Genomic DNA, 25,439 nt, shown 5'->3' with positions numbered 1-25,439 from the left:
AATCTTTTTGTATCCAAATCCGGCTTTAAACTTCTTCACAACAGTATCTCGGACCTGCCTGGTGTGTTCCTTGTTCTTCATGATGCTCTCTGCGCTTTTAACGGACCTCTGAGACTATCACAGTGCAGGTTCATTTATACGGAGACTTGATTACACACAGGTGGATTGTATTTATCATCATTAGTCATTTAAGTCAACATTGGATCATTCAGAGATCCTCACTGAACTCCTGGAGAGAGTTTGCTGCACTGAAAGTAAAGGGGCTGAATAATTTTGCACGCCCAATTTTTCAGTTTTTGATTTGTTAAAAAAGTTTGAAATATCCAATAAATGTCGTTCCACTTCATGATTGTGTCCCACTTGTTGTTGATTCTTCACAAAAAAATACAGTTTTATATCTTTATGTTTGAAGCCTGAAATGTGGCAAAAGGTCGCAAAGTTCAAGGGGGCCGAATACTTTCGCAAGGCACTGTATGTCACCCGGTACAGACAGAAGAGGACCGGCCACCCCTTTGGGCCTGGTGTCTCTCTACGTTTCTTCCTTGGTTCCTGCTTGCTGGGGAGTTTTTCGTGGCCACTTTGCTTCTACATCTGCATTGCTTGCTCTTTGGGGATTGAGGCTGGGTTACTGTAAAGCACTTTGTGACAACTTCTGATGTAATAAGGGCTACATAAAATACATGTGATTGACATGAATATCACATCAACTGACTGGTTCTTCTGATGTTGTTCATACAGGAGACCATGTTGAGACATTCTCTACATCCAGAGAGCAACAGCAGGAAGATCACAGAGCTAAGAGGTCTCACCACTGCCCACATTGTGAGAAGATTTTCCCATTTCTATCAAAGCTAAAAATACACCTAAAAATACACACTGGAGAGAATCGGTATTCCTATACTGACGGTGGGAAGAATTTTACAACATCCAAGGCTCTGACAGATCATCAAAGAGTGCACACAAGAGAGAAGACTTACTCCTGCTCCGACTGTGTAAAATGCTTCACAACATCAACTTGGCTAAAAGTTCATCAGAGAACACACACAGGAGAGAAGCCCTACTCCTGCTCTGATTGTATAAAATGCTTCACAACATCAGCTAAGCTAAAAGTTCATAAGAGAACACACACAGGAGAGAAGCCTTACTTCTGCTCTGCTTGTTCGGCGAGTTTCTCTCATATGTGCAACTTAAAACGACATGAACGTATACACACAGAGAAGATTTACTCCTGCTCTAACTGTGCGGCAAGTTTCTCTCTACTGTGCAAATTAAAACGACATGAATGTATACACACAGGAGAGAAGCCTTACTCCTGCTCTGACTGTGGAAAGCGTTTCTCTCGACTGGGCCACTTAAAAACGCATGAACAAAAACATACAGGAGAGAAGCCTTACTCCTGCTCTGACTGCGGAAAGACTTTCTCTCTACTGGCCCACTTAAAAATTCACCAATATATACACACAGGAGAGAAGCCTTACTCCTGCTCTGACTGTGGAAAGAGTTTCTCTCGACCGGGCCACTTAAAAACACACGAACAAAAACATACAGGAGAGAAGCCTTACTCCTGCTCTGACTGTGTAAAATGCTTCACAACATCAACTGAGCTAAAGGTTCATCAAAGAACACACACAGGAGAGAAGCCGTACTCCTGCTCTGACTGTGTAAAATGCTTCCCAACATCAACTAGGTTAAAATTTCATCAGAGAACACACACAGGAGAGAAGCCTTTCATCTGCTCTGACTGTGCTGCGAGTTTCTCTTTACTGTGCAACTTAAAGCGACATGAAAGTATACACACAGGGGAGAAGCCTTACTCCTGCTCTGACTGTGCAGCGAGTTTCTCTCTACTGTGCAACTTAAAGCGACATGAACGTATACACACAGGAGAGAAGCCTTATTCCTGCTCTGACTGTGAGAAAAGATTCTACAGATTGGGCCATTTAAAAAGACACCAATGTGTACATAAAGGAGAGAAGCCTCATCAGCTCTCTCAGACCAGCTAAGATTAGACACTCCACTTTATTCTCATGTCATTAAATAATTGGCAACGTTGAATTGGATCAAATGAAGAAAGCGTAGAACACTGTAATCTTATTGTTTCTCACTGTGAGAGAACTGTACAGAGGAGAGGGAGAGTTAGCTATAATGTTATATAATGTTAGCTTCTCTTTTCTTTACTGATTAGTGTGCACCGTGTCAGTTTTGGTGTGTTTTGTTAGTTTCTACTGTAAAGATATTGAGATGACCTTAGGGTTGAATATCCTCTGTGACTGGGTGGTACTGCTTCCCTCTGCCGTTTTCTGTGGGAATGAGCTGGTAGACACAACCTACACTGTGTACAAAACATTAAGGACACCTGCTCTTTTCATGACATAAACTGACCAGGTGAAACCAGGTTAAAAGCTATGATCGTTAGTAATGTAGTTTTTGTGTATTTATTATGGATCCCCATTAGCTTTCAGCAAAAAACAAGAAACTGCGGGAACACTGAACACTGGAAAATTGGAAACATCCTGCCTGGTCTGATGAATCCCTGTTCCTGCTGTTTCACGCTGATGGGAGGACTGGGGTATGGAGGAAACCACGAGGACATACATCCAGTGGTGGAAAATGTACCAAACTGTCAGACTGAGTGAAAGTTATGAAACCTCAATAGAAAATGACTCAAGTAAAAGTGAAAGTCACCCAGTAAAATACTACTGGAGTAAAAGTATTTGGTTGTAAATATACTTAAGTATCAAAAGTAAAATTATGAATAATTTCAAATTCCTGAAATTAAGCAAACCAGACGGCACATTTGTCTTGATTTTTTATATTACGGATAACCAGGGGCAGATAACAACACTCAGACATCATTTACTAACAAAGCATTTGTGTTTAGTGAGTCTGCCAGATCAGAGGCAGTGGGGACGACCAGGGATGTTCTCTTGATAAGTGTGTGAACTGGACCATTTTCTGTCCTGCTAATCATAAACAATGTAACGAGTACTTTTGGGTGTCAGGGAAAATGTATGGAGTAAAAAAGTACATTTTCTTTAGGAATGTAGTGGAGTAAAAGTTGTCACCAATATACATAGTAAAGTACAGGTGCCACCAAAAACTACTAGAGTACTTATTTAAATCATTTTTACTTCAGTACTTTACACCACTGCCTGCATCCACTCCGTGTGTCAGCATTGCAGGCTGGTGGTGTGATGGTTGGGGTGTGTTTTCAGGACACACATTGGGCCCCCTGATAAAAGATGTGCAACGTTTGAGTTCCACAGGATATCTAAACATCATTGCCAATCAGGTGCATCCCTTCATGGCAGCAGTGTATCCATCTGCAAATAGATTTCTACAGCAGGATTATGCTACAAGGCTTGTCCAGGAATGGTTCCAAGAACATGACAGTGAATTCAGTTTACTGCAGTGACCTGACGAGTCACCAGATCTCAATCCAATTGTGCATCAGTGGGAGGAGATGGAACAAGCTGATGATGATCAGTTTTCAGCATTAGTTTTGGTGGAATATTTTATATTACTAAACAACTTTTGTTTAGTGATAAACAGGCTATGAATCGAATACTTGTATTTAAAATTGTCTTTTAATACTAGATTCATTATTTTAGTCATTAATGATGAATGTGTTTGAATAACTGTATTGAAGTTAATTGATCTGTTGGCAGGTAGCCTAGCGGTTAAGAGTGTTGGCCCAGTGTTAAGAGAATTTTGTTCCCAATGTTCATAAACTGAACTTCAATTCAAGTACTCTGTCTGTTACCAAGAATTTGTAAGGTTCTTATTGAAACGAAACAGACAGAGGCCAGTCTACAATAGTCAGCAAAGTTTATTTACAATAGCTCTGCCCATCATTTTATGTACATTGGTTTATATACCTCTCATTTCGTCATAAATGTCCCTCCTCCTCTCAGACGATGACAATGCTGTTTTACAAGTCTTCTCCTATGCATACAAGGCTTATCATATGCTACAACATGTTACACAGTCAACTGCAAGCCCAACGGTTTCTCCCCTCTCTGGGTGGGGACCAGACATCTTTCCTGTTGTTAGTTTCACAGTGGTCGCAAGTTGTCTGTTGACACTTCCTCTTTGCCTATGTACAAACATTCTTCATCAGGCAGGGTAGAATTCTGTTAGTTACAGTCCTATCATTACTTTTAAATGTATACATCATTTAGTCATTATACATCAAATTCATAACAGCCAGTAACTGAAAGGTTGCTGGTTTGAATCCCGAGCCGACTAGGTGAAAAATGTCATTGTGCCCTTGAGCAAGGCAATTAACTCTTATTTGTCCTGTAAGTCGCTCTTATCCAGAGATCTGCTAAATGACACAAATGTAATGAAACATTTTTTTTACATTAATTCATGCTGGGCAACCTCCTCTTCTCTTGTGTATAATTAAATGAAATAAACTGTTTGAAGTGAATTTCTGTATATACAATACACAACATTACTGCTTTGTTGACCGTGTCCCTCTGGCCAGGGTCATAGTCAGCTAGACTTTGCAGCAGCTGTTGTTAGTAGCCTACAGTTTCCATGCAATACAGCATGTCAGATCACTAATGAATAGATGTACAGGCTGCTACATTTCTGCTTGTGTCCCTTAACTTTTCCTTGTGGTAAAAATGACGTGGGTAAAACAAAGTGTGAATTTAAAGTGTGAGTCTGGGAGCGTCGTAGCACCATTAGGTGCAGGAAATCCACTTACCCAGTTGCGGCCCACTTTTTGGAAGCGAACCACTCGATTTCGTCCCTACGTTATATCGGCATCGAACATGTCACCCTCCCTAGGAGAGGAGGTGACCTCGACAATTTATTAAAACGAGAGCCTACCTGGAACTTTTCATTTAAAGACCCTTGCTCTCTTCGGTCTCAACGTAGACTTTGATCTGAAGTCATTCTTGTGATTGTTGTGATGTTGCTATTCATTGTAAATGTTTGTTGGCCTATGTAGGAAAATTGTATCTATGATCGTATGCTCTCATTCATGTTTTTGATGTTATTTTTATTTGAGAATTAACCAATGATATCAGGGCACACCCGGCCATGATTACAGACACCAGTATGTCATTTGACACTATATATACTAGTGACCCACAGTGTTTGTCATTATACCCTGATGAAGACAGCTTGTCTGTCCACGAGTAGGATATTAGGTTATTAAATTATTGCGTCTGAGCTTCTAAAGTGTGGGTCTCTCCTTTCCTTTACCAAGTGTTCTACACCGCTAGCCAGCACCTCAACTCAACAGGTGTTCTACTCCATTAGCCAGCACCTCAACTCAACAGGTGTTCTACTCCGCTAGCCAGCACCTCAACTCAACAGGTGTTCTACTCCACTAGCCAGCACCTCAACTCAACAGGTGTTCTACTCCGCTAGCCAGCACCTCAACTCAACAGGTGTTCTACTCCGCTAGCCAGCACCTCAACTCAACAGGTGTTCTACTCCCCTAGCCAGCACCTCAACTCAACAGGTGTTCTACTCCGCTAGCCAGCACCTCAACTCAACAGGAGTGCGCTTTTTTCACCTCCAGGTATCTGTTTGTAAGTCATGGATATAATATGTCTGTTTGTAAGTCATGGATATAATATGTCTGTTTGTAAGTCATGGATATAATATGTATGTTTGTAAGTCATGTATATAACATGTCTCTGTTTGTAACAACAATTCTTCTCCATCACCTCCTCTCAAGTGTTTTTCCAACTTCTAAGCCCTGGAACCTCAGTTGACACACATCATGTCCGACCACGTTAAAGTTTCTGGCTACAGGGGATTTCTCGTCACCAGTTCTGATGTTGCTCTTGTTCTCTGTAATACAAACGTTAAATTCTCTTTTAAACGTTCCAACATCACAGTAGCCACATGGGCACATCAGGAAATATACCACACATGTTGTTTTACAGGAAATATACCACACATGTTGTTTTACAGGAAATATACCACACATGTTGTTTTACAGGAAATATACCACACATGTTGTTTTACAGGAAATATACCACACATGTTGTTTTACAGAAAATATGCCACACATGTTGTTTTACAGGAAATATACCACACATGTTGTTTTACAGGAAATATACCACACATGTTGTTTTACAGGAAATATGCCACACATGTTGTTTTACAGGAAATATACCACACATGTTGTTTTACAGGAAATATACCACACATGTTGTTTTACAGGAAATATACCACACATGTTGTTTTACAGGAAATTCTAAATCAATCTGCAAAGCCTCTGACAAGGCTGGAACAATCTTATTTATGAAATGCCGACCGTTGCCAGAATACGTTTTTGACGGCAGACCCCATCTCCTAAGATGGCGCCGACAGATGGTCCCTCCCTGCTTTTCCCCGTTGACGAGACGGTGCATTTCCCGGTTCAACCCTGGCCAGTGTAATAAAACTCCCTCAATGAAAGTGCACTCAGTGAGAGAACACAATTAAAAATGTTTAAGTACCTTTAATTTAACAAAATTATGAATACACTTGGTTTGACTGCACAATGTTATTTCAATATGGTTCAATAGGGATAAATGATAGATTAACACTTTCAACACCCCATTGTTAAAGCTTAATATCAAATCCAATCAAATTTTATTTGTCACGTACACATGGTTAGCAGATGTTAATGACAGTGTTGCGAAATGCTTGTGCTTCTAGTTCCGACCATGCAAGTAATCTAACCTAACAATTTCACAACAACTACCTTATACACACAAGTGTAAAGGAATGAATAAGAATATGTATATAAAAATATATGAATGAGCGATGGCCGAACGGCATAGGCAAGATGCAGTAGATGGTATAGAGTACAGTATATCAAATTTATTTATATAGCCCTTCTTACATCAGATGAAATCTCAAAGTGCTGTACATATGAGATGAGTAATGTAGGGTGTGTAAACATTATATAAAGTTGCATTGTTTAAAGTGGCTTGTGATACATTTAATAGATCAATTATTTCATTATTAAAGTGGCTAGAGATGAGTCAGTATGTTGGCAGCAGCCACTCAATATTAGGGATGGCTGTTTAACAGTCTGATGGCCTTGAGATAGAAGCTGTTTTTCAGTCTCTCGGTCCCAGCTTTGATGCACCTGTACTGACCTCGCCTTCTGGGTGATAGTGGGGTGAACAGGCAGTGGCTCGGGTGGTTGTTGTCCTTGATTATCTTTTTGACCTTCCTGTGACATCAGGTGGCGTAGGTGTCCTGGAGGGCAGGTAGTTTGCCCCCGGTGATGCGTTGTGCAGACATCACTACCCTCTGGAGAGCCTTGCGGTTGTGGGCGGAGCAGTTGCCGTACCAGATTGTGCATCTGTAGAAGTTTGTGAATGTTTTTGGTTACAAGCCGAATTTCTTCAGCCTCCTGAGGTTTGGAGGGTACTATGGTGTTAAATGCTGCGCTGTAGTCGATGAGCAGCATTCTTACATAGGTATTCCTCTTGTCCAGCTTGGTTAGGGCAGTGTGCAGTGTGATTGCGATTGCGTCGTCTGTGGACCAATTGGGGCTGTATGCAAATTGGAGTGGTTCTACGGTGTCAGGTATGGTGGAGATGATATGGTCCTTGACTAGTCTCTCAAAGCACTTCATGATGACAGAAGTGAGTGCAATGGGGCGATAGTCATTTTGCTCAGTTACCTTCGCTTTCTTGGAACAGAAACAATGGTGGCCCTCTTGAAGCATGTGGGAACAGCAGACTGGGATAAGGATTGATTGAATATGTCCGTAAACACACCAGCCAGCTGGTCTGCTCATGCTCTGAGGATGCGGCTGGGGATGCCGTCTGGGCCAGCAGCCTTGTGAGGGTTAACACGTTTAAATGTTTTACTCATGTTGGCTGCAGTGAAGGAGAGCCCGCAGGTTTTGGTAGCGGGCCGTGTCAGTGGCACTGTATTGTCCTCAAAGCGAGCAAAGAAGTTGTTTAGTTTGTCTGGGAGCAAGACATTGTGGTCCGCGACGGGACTGGTTTTCCTTTTGTAGTCCATGATTGACTGTAGACTCTGCCACATACCTCTCATGTCTGAGCCGTTGAATTGCGACTCTACTTTGTCTCTGTATTGACGCTTAGCTTGTTTGATTGCCTTGCGGAGGGAATAGCTACACTGTTTGTATTCGGTAATGTTTCCGGTCACCTTGCCCTGATTAAAAGCAGTGGTTCACGCTTTCAGTTTTGCGCGAATGCTGCCATCATCCACGGTTTCTGGTTGGGGAATGTTTTAATAGACGCTGTGGGTACAACATCACCGATGCACTTGCTAATAAACTCACTCACCGAATCAGCGTATTCATCAATGTTATTTTCCGACGATATGCGGAACATATCCCAGTCCACGTGATCGACGCAATCTTGAAGCGTGGAATCCGATTGGTCGGACCAGCGTTGAACAGACCTGAGCACGGGCGCTTCCTGTTTTAGTTTCTGTCTGTAGACTGGGAGCAACAAAATGGAGTCATGGTCAAATTTTCCGAAAGGATGGCGGGGGAGGGCTTTATATGGGTCGCGGAAGTTAGAATAACAATGATCCAGGGTTTTGCCAGCCCGGGTCGCGCATTCGATATGATGATAGAATTTAGGGAGCCTTGTTTTCAGATTAGCCTGGTTAAAATCCCCAGCTACAATAAATGCAGCCTCAGGATATGTGGTTTCCAGTTTACATAGAGTCAAATGAAATTCTTTGAGGTCCGTCGATGTGTCTGCTTGGGGGGGGGGAATATACACCACTTTGATTATGATCGAAGAGAATTCTCTTGGTAGATAATGCGGTCGACATTTGATTGTAAGGAATTCTAGGTCAGGTGAACAAAAGGACTTGGAGTTCCTGTACTTTGTTATGATCACACCACGTCTCGTTAATCATAAGGCATAAACTCCCGCCCTCGTTCTTACCAGAGAGATGTTTGTTTCTGTCGGCGCGATGCGTGAAGAAGCCGGGTGGCCGTACCTACTCTGATAACGTATCCCAAGTGAGCCATGTTTCCGTGAAACAGAGAATGTTACAATCTCTGATATCTCTCTGGAAGGCAACCCTTGCTCGGATTTCGTCTACCTTGTTGTCAAGAGAATGGATATTAGCGAGTAGTATGTTCGGGATCGGTGCGTGACCAGAAGACCGCTCCGTTTGCCCCTTCTATACTGTACTACTGGGACTATACTGAGGGTCAGGCTGTTGAAATGCAGTTGATTATGTAAATAGCCTTGTAGAACTTTGGTACTGATGGTCCCTTCAAGGGTGAGTCATTGATATGAATGTTCAGAGTGAAAGAGCTGTGAACTCACCTGTGTTCATATGTGTTCATACACACAGTAACAATGAGAGGGGGTGTAGCATGCACAGGGAAGGACCAGGAAGTTGATCTCTGATTCTATTCAGAGTTGACAGATTGACACTGAGGACAAACCCAGCCTGCCTCTCTCTTTCCACACTCTAAATCTACAGTCACTGGGTCCTGATTGTGACAGTGGAGCCTAGTTTGCACTGCAGGATCCAGAGATGGCATCAGTAGGCAGGTTTCCATTGACCCAGGTTTATTAGACAAAATAACCCACCGGAAAAAAAATCGGGAAACATTGAAGAACCACAGTGACATTACGTGGGGGCATAAGAATTGCACTGCTAAGATCAGAGATTCATCTCCTAAGTACATACTGTACCTAGTCCCCTGAATATCAATCAAGTAATCTTACAAACAGGACTTCAAGTTGTAAAATAGTAAACTACTCCTTTAATGGAGTGGTAGATTCTATGAAAGGGATGTTTCACAAAAACACTGTTGTAGTATTTTGTTCATTAGCACACTGCAATCACTTTCAGTACAAATCAAAAAGTGTGATGATGATGATAATGATATGAAAATGACAAATGATAATTGCATGTAATTTGCATCATCACACCAATTGCTGTGTACTGCAGTGTTTCCCAATCCTGGTCCTGGGGATCCATAGAGGTGTGCTTTTTTGTTTTTGCCCCTAACACACACACTGGATTCAACTAAGCAACTCAAGCCTTCCGGCGCCGACAGAGATGGCCGCCTCGCTTCGCGTTCCTAGGAAACTATGCAGTTTTTTGTTTTTTTACGTGTTATTTCTTACATTAGTACCCCAGGTCATCTTAGGTTTCATTACATACAGTCGAGAAGAACTTCTGAATATAAGATCAGCGTCAACTCACCATCAGTACGACCAAGAATATGCTTTTCGCGACGCGGATCCTGTGCTCTGCCTTACAAACAGGACAACGGAGCGGATCCCATGCAGCGACCCAAAAAAACGACTCCGAAAAAGAGGGAAACGAGGCGGTCTTCTGGTCAGACTCCGGAGACGGGCACACCGTGCACCATTCCCTAGCATTCTTCTTGCCAATGTCCAGTCTCTTGACAACAAGGTTGATGAAATCCGAGAAAGGGTAGCATTCCAGAGGGACATCAGAGACTGTAACGTTCTTTGCTTCACGGAAACGTGGCTTACTGGAGAGACGCTATCCGAAGCGGTGCAGCCAACAGGTTTCTCCACGCATCGCGCCGACAGAAACAAACATCTTTCTGGTAAGAAGAGGCCTTATGACTAACGTGACATGGTGTGATGAAAGAAACATACAGGAACTCAAATCCTTCTGTTCACCTGATTTAGAATTCCTCACAATCAAATGTAGACCGCATTATCTACCAAGAGAATTCTCTTCGATTATAATCACAGCCGTATATATCCCCCCCCCAAGCAGACACATCGTTGGCTCTGAATGAACTTTATTTGACTCTTTGCAAACTGGAAACCATTTATCCGGAGGCTGCATTCATTGTAGCTGGGGATTTTAACAAGGCTAATCTGAAAACAAGACTCCCCAAATTTTATCAGCATATCGATTGCGCAACCAGGGGTGGAAAGACCTTGGATCATTGTTACTCTAACTTCCGCGACGCATATAAGGCCCTGCCCCGCCCCCCTTTCGGAAAAGCTGACCACGACTCCAGTTTGTTGATCCCTGCCTACAGACAGAAACTAAAACAAGAGGCTCCCACGCTGAGGTCTGTCCAACGCTGGTCCGACCAAGCTGACTCCACACTCCAAGACTGCTTCCATCAGGTGGACTGGGACATGTTTCGTATTGCGTCAGACAACAACATTGACGAATACGCTGATTCGGTGTGCGAGTTCATTAGAACGTGCGTTGAAGATGTCGTTCCCATAGCAACGATTAAAATATTCCCTAACCAGAAACCGTGGATTGATGGCAGCATTCGCGTGAAACTGAAAGCGTGAACCACTGACCGAATACAAACAGTGCAGCTATTCCCTCCGCAAGGCTATCAAACAAGCTAAGCGTCAGTACAGAGACAAAGTAGAATCTCAATTCAACGGCTCAGACACAAGAGGCATGTGGCAGGGTCTACAGTCAATCACGGACTACAGGAAGAAATCCAGCCCAGTCACGGACCAGGATGTCCTGCTCCCAGGCAGACTAAATAACTTTTTTGCCCGCTTTGAGGACAATACAGTGCCACTGACACGGCCTGCAACGAAAACTTGCGGTCTCTCCTTCACTGCAGCCGAGGTGAGTAAGACATTTAAACGTGTTAACCCTCGCAAGGCTGCAGGCCCAGACGGCATCCCCAGCCGCGCCCTCAGAGCATGCGCAGACCAGCTGGCCGGTGTGTTTACGGACATATTCAATCAATCCCTATACCAGTCTGCTGTTCCCACATGCTTCAAGAGGGCCACCATTGTTCCTGTTCCCAAGAAAGCTAAGGTAACTGAGCTAAACGACTACCGCCCCGTAGCACTCACTTCCGTCATCATGAAGTGCTTTGAGAGACTAGTCAAGGACCATATCACCTCCACCCTACCTGACACCCTAGACCCACTCCAATTTGCTTACCGCCCAAATAGGTCCACAGACGATGCAATCTCAACCACACTGCACACTGCCCTAACCCATCTGGACAAGAGGAATACCTATGTGAGAATGCTGTTCATTGACTACAGCTCGGCATTCAACACCATAGTACCCTCCAAGCTCGTCATCAAGCTCGAGACCCTGGGTCTCGACCCCGCCCTGTGCAACTGGGTACTGGACTTCCTGAGGGGCCGCCCCCAGGTGGTGAGGGTAGGCAACAACATCTCCTCCCCGCTGATCCTCAACACTGGGGCCCCACAAGGGTGTGTTCTGAGCCCTCTCCTGTACTCCCTGTTCACCCACGACTGCGTGGCCACGCACGCCTCCAACTCAATCATCAAGTTTGCGGACGACACAACAGTGGTAGGCTTGATTACCAACAACGACGAGACGGCCTACAGGGAGGAGGTGAGGGCCCTCGGAGTGTGGTGTCAGGAAAATAACCTCACACTCAACGTCAACAAAACTAAGGAGATGATCGTGGACTTCAGGAAACAGCAGAGGGAACACCCCCCTATCCACATCGATGGAACAGTAGTGGAGAGGGTAGCAAGTTTTAAGTTCCTCGGCATACACATCACAGACAAACTGAATTGGTCCACTCACACAGACAGCATTGTGAAGAAGGCGCAGCAGCGCCTCTTCAACCTCAGGAGGCTGAAGAAATTCGGCTTGTCACCAAAAGCACTCACAAACTTCTACAGATGCACAATCGAGAGCATCCTGGCGGGATGTATCACCGCCTGGTACGGCAACTGCTCTGCCCTCAACCGTAAGGCTCTCCAGAGGGTAGTGAGGTCTGCACAACGCATCACCGGGGGCAAACTACCTGCCCTCCAGGACACCTACACCACCCGATGTCACAGGAAGGCCATAAAGATCATCAAGGACATCAACCACCCGAGCCACTGCCTGTTCACCCCGCTATCATCCAGAAGGCGAGGTCAGTACAGGTGCATCAAAGCTGGGACCGAGAGACTGAAAAACAGCTTCTATCTCAAGGCCATCAGACTGTTAAACAGCCACCACTAACATTGAGTGGCTGCTGCCAACACACTGACACTGACTCAACTCCAGCCACTTTAATAATGGGAATTGATGGGAAATGATGTAAATATATCACTAGCCACTTTAAACAATGCTACCTTATATAATGTTACTTACCCTACATTATTCATCTCATATGCATACGTATATACTGTACTCTATATCATCGACTGTATCCTTATGTAATACATGTATCACTAGCCAGTTTAACTATGCCACTTTGTTTACATACTCATCTCATATGTATATACTGTACTCGATACCATCTACTGTATCTGCCTATGCTGCTCTGTACCATCACTCATTCATATATCCTTATGTGCATATTCTTTATCCCCTTACACTGTGTACAAGACAGTAGACAGCAGGAATTGTTAGTTAGATTACTTGTTGGTTATTACTGCATTGTCGGAACTAGAAGCACAAGCATTTCGCTACACTCGCATTAACATCTGCTAACCATGTGTATGTGACAAATAAAATTTGATTTGATTTGAATAAGGTATGTGAGTGCGAGGGCAAAAACACACGTTGTACACCCTTTTGGACCAGGATTGGGGAACACTGCTGTACTGAAAGTCCTCCATCTTCAGAACATTTTTGGGATTGTTTACAGGGCGATGAAACCAAGGTGGACATTTGTAATTTGATTGAACTATTCCTTAAATGGCGGTTCATTTGGAGTTACATTTAGTTAGAGGTGCATTTGCTCTAAGCATGTCCTATAAATAAATATTCATTTATTTTTCAAAGAAAACTGCTTTTGTCATCTCTTAAAGATTTTTTTTAGTTTACACCACTGAAGAGGCGGCGGCAGCAGATCTATCCCCTTCTCATGTATAGGGCCATCCCAAGGATCCCGGAATGCAACGAAGGTTGCACTGTGGTAGTGGGGAACAGGAAGTTCCCGGCACGCGGGCACCATTCTTCAGAATAAAGAAAGCGCCAGAACAGTGCAGTCAAGAAGATAACCGTTGTATGTGTCCGTTTCAATTTACTACTACAGGTATGTAATAGCGCGTTTAAACTTTACAATATCGAAAGAACATGTCATTCCATGCTAGGTAACAAATCCATTAAGGTAGTAGTGTCACGTTTGATGTGTAATTTTTGTCAAACCGAGTGAAGAACGCGGTTAACTATTTTACAAGTCACATAGCTAGAGACTTTGGGTTTGTCTGAGTGGATGTACATTTTTCTCAAGGTAATTTCATAAAGAATCAATTTATTTGAGATTTTTTGTTGTTGCATGTTATTGGTTTTGTTTCAACTCGACGAGCTGGTAAAATGGCGGCGCCCCCCTCGGTCTGTTTCTGGAGTGTGAACTACCGGTAATACAATTGTTTTTTGATTGAAATAATACAATGAAGCCGCGGTTGTTCAGGAAAATAGTAACAGTGCTGCCTAAAACAGTGACCTTATAATGTACTACATGGTTTTGGAGTAATTTTATGTGAATTTATGAAATCTACTATAAAGTGCTCTTACGTTGTGTGTCTAATGTGAATGAATTAATGTTTTCAAATAACATTTTATTTGTCACATGAGCCGAATACAACAGGTGTAGACCTTAAAGTGAAATGCTTACTTACAAGCCCTTAACCAACAATGCATTTTTAAGAAAATACCTTAGAAAAAGTAAGAGAAGAGAAGAAGAATTAAAGAGCAGCATTAAATAACAATAGCAGAGCAATATACAGGGGGTACAGTCAATGTGCGGGGGGCACCGGTGTCGAGGTAATTATGTACATGTAGGTAGAGTTATTAAAGTGGCTATGCATAGATAAGAGAGTAGCAGCAGCGTGGGTGGGTGGGTGCAAATGCAAATAGTCTGGGTAGCCATTTGATTAGCTGTTCAGGAGTCTTATGGCTTGGGGGTAGAAGCTGTTTAAGAAGCCTCTTGGTCCTAGACTTGGTGCTCTGGTACCGCTTGCTGTCCGGTAGCAGAGAGAACAGTCTATGACTAGGGTGGCTGGAGTCTTGGACAATTTTAGGGCCTTCCTCCAACACCTCCTGGTTTTGAGGTCCTGGATTGCAGGAAGCTTGGCCCCGGTGATGTACTGGGCTGTACATACTACCCTCTGTAGTGCCTTGCAGTCAGAGGCCAAGCAGTTGCCATACCAGGCAGTGATGCAACCAGTCAGGATGCTCTCGATGGTGCAGCTGTAGAACCTTTTGAGGATCTGAGGACCCATGCCAAATCTTTTCAGTCTTCTGAGGGGGAATAGGTTTTGTCGTGCCCTCTTCACAACTGTCTTGGCGTGCTTGGACCATGTTAGTTTGTTGGTGATGTGGACTCCACGGAACTTGAAGCTCTCAACCTGCTCCACTACAGCCCCAGTGTAGTACGATTCGATCTTAGTCCTAATGTTAGTCCTGTATTTGTTGTCAATGTTTAGCTACCTGAAATGAGATCCGTGCTTAATTTGGACAGGACCTCACCGGAGCTGAATACTTACATTTTTACTGCTTGAGATCATGTTCCTCTTATAGAATATTAGCTCAAAAGTAAAGTGTAGCTCCTGCCCCTAAATATAAACATTACCGGCACCCAAAATGAGCACGGGCACCTATTTCAGTCCAAGTCAAGCACTGAATTAGATAATTGAACAAGAAGAAATATAATATATATATTTTAGGGAATAAAGTGCCTGAACTGTCAAGAGTAACTTTTGTGTCCGTTTGTCTTTATTACTACAGACCGACTCAGATTAAGTCTGAGGTCGGTAACATCAACAGTGAGGACAAACCCAGCCTGCCTCTCTCCTTCCACACTGAGTAGGAACCTACAGTCACTGGGTCCTGATTGTGACAGTGGAGCCCAGTTTGCACTGCAGGATCCAGAGATGGCATCAGTGAAGCTGGAAGACTGCAGTCAAACACTGGAGCTGAATGTCAACATAAAAAATGAAGAAGAGGTTTCTCACGGTAAGAAGTTTGTTGTTCATTCCAACTTCCCACTGTGCATGAGAAGTTGCAGTAGAACTGTTTCATGATGAACTGTTTCAATGAGAAGGTAGATGTTATTTCATGCTACTGAGACCTGCATGGTTTGACACCAGTATTGTCAGCATTTGTTTTATTCACAGGGACATCTGGAGTGCTCAGAGTATTACATTTTTTTCAATGTAACCTTTTATTTAACCAGGTAGGCCAGTTGAAAACATGTTCTCATTTACAACTGCGATCTGGCCAAGATAAAACAAAGCAGTGCGACACAAACAACAACACAGAGTTGCACATGGAGTAAACAAACGTACAGTCAATAACACAATAGAAAAGTCTATATACAGTGTGTACAATGTACAGTGTACAATGAGGTAAGGCAACAAATAGGCCATAGTGGCGAAGTAATTACAATTTAGCAATTAAACACTGGAGTGATAGATGTACAAGTAGAGATACTAGTGTGAAATGGAGCAAAAAATAAATAACAGTCTGGGGATGAGGTAGTTGGATGGGCTTTTTACAGATGGGGTATGTACAGGTGCAGTGATCTGTGAGCTGCTCTGACAGCTGGTGCTTAAAGTTAGTGTGGGAGTAAATAGAACACATAGGCACGTAGGGAGAATTGGATACACTAAAGTAAAAGGAGACACAGCCTATTGACCTATTTGTGGGAATAAATAGAACACATAGGCACTTAGGGAGAATTGGATACACTAAAGTAAGAGGAGACACATAGCCTATTGACCTATTTGTGGGAGTAAATAGAACACATAGGCATTTAGGGAGAATTGGATACACTAGAAGGGGACACATAGATGGCTGACAAAAATACACACACATGAGAACCATAAGTTAAGTGCAGGGCCACCAATTCACTAAAAGGGGACACACAGATGGCTGACAAAAATACACACACATGAGAACCATAAGTTAAGTGCAGGGCCAAAGAATAGGCCTATAGAATAACCAGACGCATGTTATTTTTTTAGGACAAAGCAAGGATCCTGCCACCATTATAATCTAAGTAAAAGAGGATGTGGGCGTTATTGGGCGTGAACAAGCAGGAAGCCTGGACTGAAAGATAATGGTGGCAGATGGATAGGGGAAATATGTCTATTTACATATGGGATGGACGTATATGCTGTATGTGTATAAATATGAGAGCCAGGGCTCTGGGAAGCGGTGTGTGCTCCGCGGACCATCCTGGCTGGCAATACTCTTGTATTAAAAGCCTGATTGATTTCACAAGTTCTGGCATGCGTTATAATTGATCCAATTATCCACGACATTAGCGAGGGAAATATGAGTCTCCAGCTTCATTGATTTTTGCAATTCGTTCTAGTCATTGGTCGCCTTTCCTTACAGTTCTCTGCTGCCGAAGGAGGAATTGGCTTTGGGGGTGACCAGTGAAATCTACCTGCTGGAGCGTGTGCTGCTATGGTGGCCCGTGAGCTGAGATAAGTTGGGCTTTACCTAGCAAAGACTTATAGACGACCTGGAGCAAGTGGGTTTGGCGACAAATATGAAGCTAGGGCCAGCCAACGAGAGCATACAGGTCGCAGTGGTGGGTAGTATATGGGGCTTTGGTGACAAAATGGATGGCACTGTGAGAGTGCTGGAGGCTATTTTGTAAATGACATCGGAAGTCAAGGATCGGTAGGATCGTCAGTTTTATGAGGGTATGTTTCGCAGCATAAGTGAAGGAGGCTCTGTTGCGAAATAGAAAGCTGATTCTAGATTTAATTTTAGATTGGAGATGCTTAATGTGAGTCTGGAAGGACAGTTTATAGTCTAACCAGACACCTGGGTATTTGTAATGGTCCACATATTCTAAGTCAGAACCATCCAGAGTAGTGATGCTGGAGAGGGCAGTGATCGGCTGAAGAGCATGCATTTAGTTTTACTTGCATTTAAGAGCAGTTGGAGGCCACAGAAGGGGAGTTGTATGGCATTGAAGCTTGTCTGGAGGTTAGATAACAGTGTCCAAAGAAGGGCCAGAAGTATACAGAATGGTGTCTACGTAGAGGTGGATCAGAGAATCACCAGCAGCAAGAGCGACATCATTGATGTATACAGAGAAGAGAGTCGGCCTGAGTATTGAACCCTGTGGCACCCCCATAGAAACTGCCAGAGGTCCGGACAACAGGCCCTCCGATTTGACATACTGAATCCTATCAGAGAAGTAGTTGGTGAACCAGGCGAGACAGTCATTTGAGAAACCAAGGCTGTTTGAGTCTGCCGATAAGAATGTGGTGATTGACAGTCGAAAGCCTTGGCCAGGTCGATGAATACGGCTGCACAGTACTGTCTGTTATCGATGGTGGTTATGATATCGTTCAGGACTTTGAGCGTGGCTGAGGTGCACCCATGACCAGCTCGGAAACCAGATTGCATAGCGGAGAAGGTACGGTGGGATTTGAAATGGTCGGTGATCTGTTTGTTAACTTGCCTTTCAAAGACCGTAGAAAGGCAGGGCAGGATAGATATAGGTCTGTAACCGTTTGGGTCTAGAGTGTCTCCCCCTTTGAAGAGGGGGATGACCTCGGCAGCTTTCCAATCTTTGGAGATCTCAGACGATACGAAAGAGAGGTTGAACAGGCTAGTAATAGGGGTTGCAACAATTGCGGTGGATCATTTTAGAAAGAGAGGGTCCAGATTTTGCAGCTCTTTTAGAACATCAGCTATCTGGATTTGGGGGAAGGAGAAATGGGGGAGGCTTGATCAAGTTGCTGTGGGTGGTGCAGGGCTGTTGACTGGGGTAGGGGTAGCCAGGTGGTAGTAGATTTAAAGAAGTGAAGTAGACAAACTGCCACTGTTTTAAAAGTTCTATGAATGAAGGATAAGCAGCCAACAAGTGCTCAGCATATGTGGGAACTCCTTCAAGACGGTTGGAAAAGCATTCCTCATGAAGCTGGTTGAGAAAATGAAAAGCTGTCAAGGCAAAGGGTGACTATTTGAAGAATCTCAAATATAAAATATACTTTGACTTAACATTTTTTTTATTTATTTACTACATGATTCCATATGTGTAATTTCATAGTTGTGATGTATTCACTATTGTTCTACAATGTAGAAAATAGTAAAAATAAAGAAAAACCCTTGAATGAGTAGGTGTTCTAAAACGTTTGACCAGTAGTGTAAGAATTCAGACCCTTTGCTAGGAGACTTGACGTTGAGCTCAGGTGCATCCTGTTTCCATTGATCATCCTAGAGACGCTTCTACAACTTAATTGGAGTCCACCGGTTATAGATGAAATTGATTGAACATGATTTGGAAAGGCACACACCTGTCTATATAAGATCCCGCGTGTCAGAGCAAAATCCAAGCCATGAGGTTGAAGGAATTGTCTGTAGAGCTCCATGAAAAGGGTTATGTCGAGGCACAGATCTGGGGAAGGGAACCAATACATTTATGCAGCGTTGAAGGTCCCCAAGAACACAGTGGCCTCCATCGTTCTAATTTATATATATATATTTTACACATTCATTAGTTCCAAATAGAGCAATCAACAATCACAACAATTCCAAAGTACGGCGTAAAGGGTCTGAATTCTTATGTAAGTGTGATATTTCCATTTTTGTTTGTATCATATGGTTCAGATTGTTCATTTAAGTTACTTTTAGAAGCACTTAACATAAGGGCTGTGTTTCGTGTAGGCTTACCCTGGCGTGACGTTTTGATAACGGTGTACATTTCTCTTGGACAAGGTGACTTATCAATATATTCGACTGTATTTCTTCTCAGATTTGAAAACGGTAATTAGCGTCAAAGTAGACGTCATGCTAAACTACAAATCCCTGCAAGCTCCTGCACAACAGGTATTGTGTCAATTTAAAACTTGCACAAGACAGTTCAGAGAATTGTCAATTTAAATAAATGTAGCCTATTTATTCATTACTAAATTTGGTTAACGTTATTTAATCCAGAGATCCTTACCTTTGTCTTGATTTTGGCAGTCTTGTCTAGACCATCAGAATTTTGTAGTTGTTTATTATAGCCACATTAACGGCTAATTACATTTAATTTTTGTGGGGGTAAATACAGGCAAATATATTGATAAGTCATTTTGTCCTAGAGAGATTTACATGGTTATCAAAACACCAGGGTAGGCCTACACGAAACACAGCCCTTGTTTACATGTTTCTAAAATCCCCTATGAGAGAAATTATTGGAACCATTTTCCTATTTGCCTGCTATGTGTTTTGCGAATTAGGATTTATACTGTGGTACTCGATTGGTATACAGCTACCCGAAGCTAGTGGGGTCTGGATGAGCTGAGGCACGTGGTAAAATGCTTCATTAAGGTGGGCTTTTTATCATTTATAGCCACGGTTGTCAATTGCACTGCAGAAATGGATCATTATTGCTCTCAAATTTTGTACACAAATTTGTGTACATCCCTTTTTAGCGAGATTTTCTCCTTTGCCAAGATAATCCATTCACCTGACAGGTGTGGCATATCAAGAAGCTGATTAAATGGCATGATCATCATTACACAGATGCACCTTGTGCTGGGGACAAGAGCAGCTGAGTAGGTGCTGCCTTGGCAGCAGCTAATGGGGATCCCTAATAAATACAGAAATGTGCTGTTTTGTCACACAAACACAATGCCACAGTCTCAAGTTTTGAGGGAGCATACTATTGACAAGCTGACTCTAGGAATTTCCACCAGAGCTGTTGCCAGATAATTTAATGTTTATTTCTCTACCATAAATCGCCTCCAACATTGTTTTAGAGAATTTGTCAGTATGCCCAACCAGCCTCACATCGGCAGACTGCCATATATCGTGTTGTGTGGGCGTGTGGTTTGCTGATGTCAGTGTTGTGAACAGAGTGCCCCGTGGTGGTATCAGGGTTATGATATGGGCAGGCATACGCTACAGACAACAAACACAATTGCATTTTATCGATGCCAATTTCAATGCTGAGATCCTGAGGCCCAATGTCCTGCCATTCATCTGCCGCCATCACCTCATGTTTCAGCATGACAACGCACAGCCCCACGTCGCCAGGATCTGTACACAATTGAAAATGCTGAAAATTTCCCAGTTCTTCCATGGTCTGCATACTTACCAGACATGTCACCCTTTGAGCATGTTTGGGATGGTCTGGATCGACGTGTACGACAGCTTGTTCCAGTTCCCGCCAATATCCTGGAATTTCGCACAGACATTGAAGATGAGCGGGACAACGTTCCACAGGCCACAATCAACATCCTCACAAATTCTATGCAAAAGGACATGTGTCCCGGAATAGGCAGCGGCAGCTACCCACCTCTCCAGTGTTTCATGTGTAAATTGGGAGATGCAGGGACCAAACTGCGATCCCGAGAGGTGGTGACCTGGGGGTCTGTAAGGTACCAGAACATATTAAATAAAATACCTTTTATAATAAAGCATTGCATGCATTATCATGACTTTTGCGTACTGGCAAAGAATAGTGGTGTGGAGCTGCTTGCAGAAGTTGCACACATGGAGTACATTTATTGTAGCCTGGAGTCTGGGAAAAATGTGGCTTTTTTTATAAACAGATTTCATGCAGTGCTACATAATTTTAGATGACTGGAGACTTTCAAATATTTTTTAATACCTCACAAATGACAGACTACTTTGACACCTGAGAATCTGAGATCAATATAAACGACCTTGTCTCTAATCCATCAATAGCCTAGGCCAGGTGTGAGGAGAAACACATTGTACAATATGAGAGGGAAGTTATAGTCCTAAACAAGCTTTCCAGTTTCACTGACTCACCCAATGATGTGCAGCTCACTCACCGGACAAAAGCTTATCTCTCTTGCTTTAATTTGTAGAACTGTGCTGTTTGCTCAATAGTCCTATTTGGAAGTGGATAACTTGGTAACACACAGACAGATTCGTATTTTCTTTTCAGCAGGATCCATTTGCTTTACAACCTGTGTTTTCCAGTGGTTTGTATTAGAAATATTGCTAAAGGCCTGTTTTGGCTGCTTGCTGTTCACTGACAGATTTGCCACATGTTCCTGACTGTAGACATGCCTTGTGATTTGGCTACCCACAATCCACAGCTGGGCTAATTTATTTAAATATAGCTATTGATCCTCTGTGGATAAATACTCCTGGTGTTGTATTGGGAATGATTTAGTTTCTTTCTGAACAGACTGTAGAGTCCTGCAGCACATCAACACACTTCCCACAGCTATTATTCTATCAGGAAATAAATGAAGAAGTGCAATGCTGGAGAGATGAGTTTCCGGCTCATGTCTATAACAGCACAGAGAGGGAGAAAGTGAATCTCATTTTAGTTCTATGAGAGATACAGGCGTGCTTCTCTCTCACCACAGCAATGGCCACACCTTGGTCTAAATAGGCTACAATGTTGCACAAACCATAAACCTGGTTCGGCCCAACATTAATACATTCTTATATCAGGCACATTTTCACAATGTTTTTTAGGAGGCATGATAATTACAGAGGAATCCAAATGTAATTACTCTGCTTTTATTAGGATTTTTACATTGCAAACAGTATAAATCATTTTTCATGCCACGAGGTAGGTTACCTGATCCTGGAAAATGGGTTCCGGAACAAACGACTACAAAACTGAGAGGTGCCGGAGAATCTGGCTCAAATTAAGCACCGCCCTTCTCATATAATGGGAAAGGCCATCTCAAGGATCTCTGAATGCACGGACGATTGCACCGAAGATTTTTTTTTTGCTTAGGGTAAAGTCTACAAAACTTAGTCCACTCTTGATTATAACAGATTTTAGTTCTGGGAACAGAAAACTGTATCGGATGTTTCATTGACTAGAACATTTGCTGAATGTCGGCCAAAGTCCTTCTCGTGCCATCTTCTCCCACTGCCGGCCAGTGGGCTTCCTATCACTACCATAGTTGGTATACTCATTACCATAGTTGGGGTACTCACTACCATAGTTGGGGTACTCACTACCATAGTTGGGGTACTCACTACCATAGTTGGGGTACTCACTACCATAGTTGGTGTACTCACTACCATAGTTGGGGTACTCACTACCATAGTTGGGGTACTCACTACCATAGTTGGGGTACTCACTACCATAGTTGGGGTACTCACTACCATAGTTGGGGTACTCACTACCATAGTTGGGGTACTCACTACCATAGTTGGGGTACTCACTACCATAGTTGGGGTACTCACTACCATAGTTGGAAGTTCTGGGCAGGCACGCAACCTTCTTCAGAATAAAGATATGGGCAGAACTGTGATGTTAAGAAGACAATATTTGTGTCTCTATTTTTTTACTACTGGTATGTAATAACATGTTTATACTGTCTAATATCAAAAGAACATGTAATACCATGCTAGGTAACAAATCCATTCAGGTAATATCACGTTTGGTATTTTTTTTTTTTTATATATTGGTTTTTGATACAATAATACAGTGAAGACAAGGTTATTCATAAAATAGTACATAGTGCTGCCTGAAACATACTGCAACCTTGTACTAAATGTTTTTTATGCATTTATGAATTGAGGAAATCTAGATTAAGTACACTTAAGTTGTGTAGCCTGATTTAAGAGTGTATACTTTGTCTAATGTGAATGAATCCATGTTGTGTTGTCAATGCTTAGCTACCAGATCTATTGAAATGAGATCAGTGCTTGACTTGGACAGTTCACCTCAAATTTCTACTGTTTGAGCTCATGTTCCTCTTATAGAATATTAGCTCAACAGTATTGTGGAGCTCCTGCACCTAAATATAAACAGTACCGGTATCTATTTCAGTCCAAGTCAAGAACTAATATAATATGTTTTTAGAGAATAAAGAAAGTGCCGGAACTGTCTTAGAAAATAACTTTTTGTCTGTTGTTCATTGTTACTACAGGACTAGAATTAACTCTGAGGCCGGTAACATCAATAGTGAGGACAAACCCAGCCTGCCTCTCTCCTTCCACACTGAGTCCAAACCTACAGTCACTGGGTCCTGATTGTGACAGTGGAGCCCAGTTTGCACTGCAGGATCCAGAGATGGCATCAGTGAAGCTGGAAGACTGCAGTCAAACACTGGAGCTGAATGTCAACATTAAAGATGAAGAAGAGGAGGAGAAGATTGGAACATCTGTTTCTCATGGTAAGAGCAGGTTATATCTAACTAAGTTTGTTGTTCATTCCAACTTCCCACTGTGTATGAAAAGTTGCAGTAGAGCTGTTTCATGATGAACTGTTTCAATGAGAAGGTAGATGTTAATTCATGCTACTGACACTTTCATGGTTTGACACCAGTATTGTCAGCATTTGTTTTATTCACTGGGATATCAGAGTGTCGACTAAAGAAGTGAAGTAGACAAACTGCCTGTGTTTTAAAGTTCTATGAAATGAGTCTGTATAATTACTAACCCTTGTGATAGTGAAGGGAAGATATGGCTCATAATTTTCACAACCATTACCACTGTTTTAGCTTTAAACTTTTACCCACTTGTAGAATAGTTTTATTCCCCCTTTGATTGTACAACCTACTGATATGAATACATATTTCACCTGGTACAGCAAGAAGAAGACTGGCCACCCCTTTGAGCCTGGTTCCTCTCTACGTTTCTTCCAAGGTTCCTTCTTTCTAGGAGTTTTTTTTGTGCCCACTGCTTCAACATCTGCATTTCTTGCTCTTTAGGATTTTAGGCTGGGTTTCTGTAAAGCTGTTTGACAACTTTGGAATGTAATAGGGCTTCATAAAATACATTTGATTGACATGTACAGTGGGGAGAACAAGTATTTGACACACTGCCGATTTTGCAGGTTTTCCTACTTACAAAGCATGTAGAGGTCTGTAATTTTTATCATAGGTACACTTCAACTGTGATAGACGGAATATAAAACAAAAATCCAGAAAATCACATTGTATGATTTTTAAGTAATTCTTTTGCATTTTATTGCATGACATAAGTATTTGATACACCAGAAAAGCAGAACTTAATATTTGGTACAGAGACTTTTGTTTGCAATTACAGAGATCATAAGTTTCCTGTAGTTCTTGATAAGGTTTGCACACACTGCAGCAGGGATTTTGGCCCACTCCTCCATTCAGACCTTCTCCAGATCCTTCAGGTTTCGGGGCTGTCGCTGGGCAATACGGACTTTCAGCTCCCTCCAAAGATGTTCTATCGGGTTCATGTCTGGAGACTGGCTAGGCCACTCCAGGACCTTGAGATGCTTCTTACGGAGCCACTCCTTAGTTGCCCTGGCTGTGTGTTTCGGGTCGTTGTCATGCTGGAAGACCCAGCCACGACCCATCTTCAATGCTCTTACTGGGGGAAGGAGGTTGTTGGCCAAGATCTCGCGATACATGGCCCCATCCATCCTCCCCTCAATACGGTGCAGTCGTCTTGTCCCCTTTGCAGAAAAGCATCCCCAAAGAATTATGTTTCCACCTCCATGCTTCACAGTTGGGATGGTGTTCTTGGGGTTGTACTCATCCTTCCTCTTCCTCCAAACACGGCGAGTGGAGTTTAGACCAAAAAGCTATATTTTTGTCTCATCAGACCACATGACCTTCTCCCATTCCTCCTCTGGATCATCCAGG

The 25,439-nt window shown here is 42.7% G+C and overlaps 3 protein-coding genes across 31 annotated transcripts in view; 2 read left to right on the top strand and 1 right to left on the bottom strand.

The window, feature by feature from the left end:
* The window catches only part of LOC110528894 (oocyte zinc finger protein XlCOF6-like), a 680,129-nt gene that overhangs the window by 70,372 nt on the left and 584,318 nt on the right, over positions 1-25,439 (top strand). The window lies entirely within an intron of this gene.
* The window catches only part of LOC110510710 (zinc finger protein 883-like), a 586,683-nt gene that overhangs the window by 317,792 nt on the left and 243,452 nt on the right, over positions 1-25,439 (bottom strand). The window lies entirely within an intron of this gene.
* LOC110517120 (gastrula zinc finger protein XlCGF17.1) overlaps positions 1-25,439 on the top strand; it is a 422,438-nt gene that overhangs the window by 230,610 nt on the left and 166,389 nt on the right. For 4 of the 23 annotated variants that reach the window (XM_036951141.1, XM_036951145.1, XM_036951148.1 and 1 more), the window contains one exon: positions 739-2,781. The exons of 7 other annotated variants lie outside the window; for them this stretch is intronic. In XM_036951141.1, the coding sequence (XP_036807036.1) occupies positions 739-2,003 (1,265 nt within the window). In that variant the 3' untranslated portion in view covers positions 2,004-2,781. Of the gene's footprint in view, positions 1-738; positions 2,788-13,797; positions 13,955-14,260; positions 14,280-15,648; positions 15,877-18,550; positions 18,844-19,280; positions 20,203-23,747; positions 23,994-25,439 lie in introns of those variants that run through there. 12 more of the 23 variants (XM_036951136.1, XM_036951137.1, XM_036951138.1 and 9 more) reach the window with 9 other exon arrangements.

This window comes from Oncorhynchus mykiss, chromosome 18 (genome assembly GCF_013265735.2).
Source record: "Oncorhynchus mykiss isolate Arlee chromosome 18, USDA_OmykA_1.1, whole genome shotgun sequence".
Lineage (NCBI taxonomy): Eukaryota > Metazoa > Chordata > Actinopteri > Salmoniformes > Salmonidae > Oncorhynchus > Oncorhynchus mykiss.
Note: the sequence above shows the minus strand (reverse complement) of the source record. Positions and strands in the feature narration are given on the sequence as shown.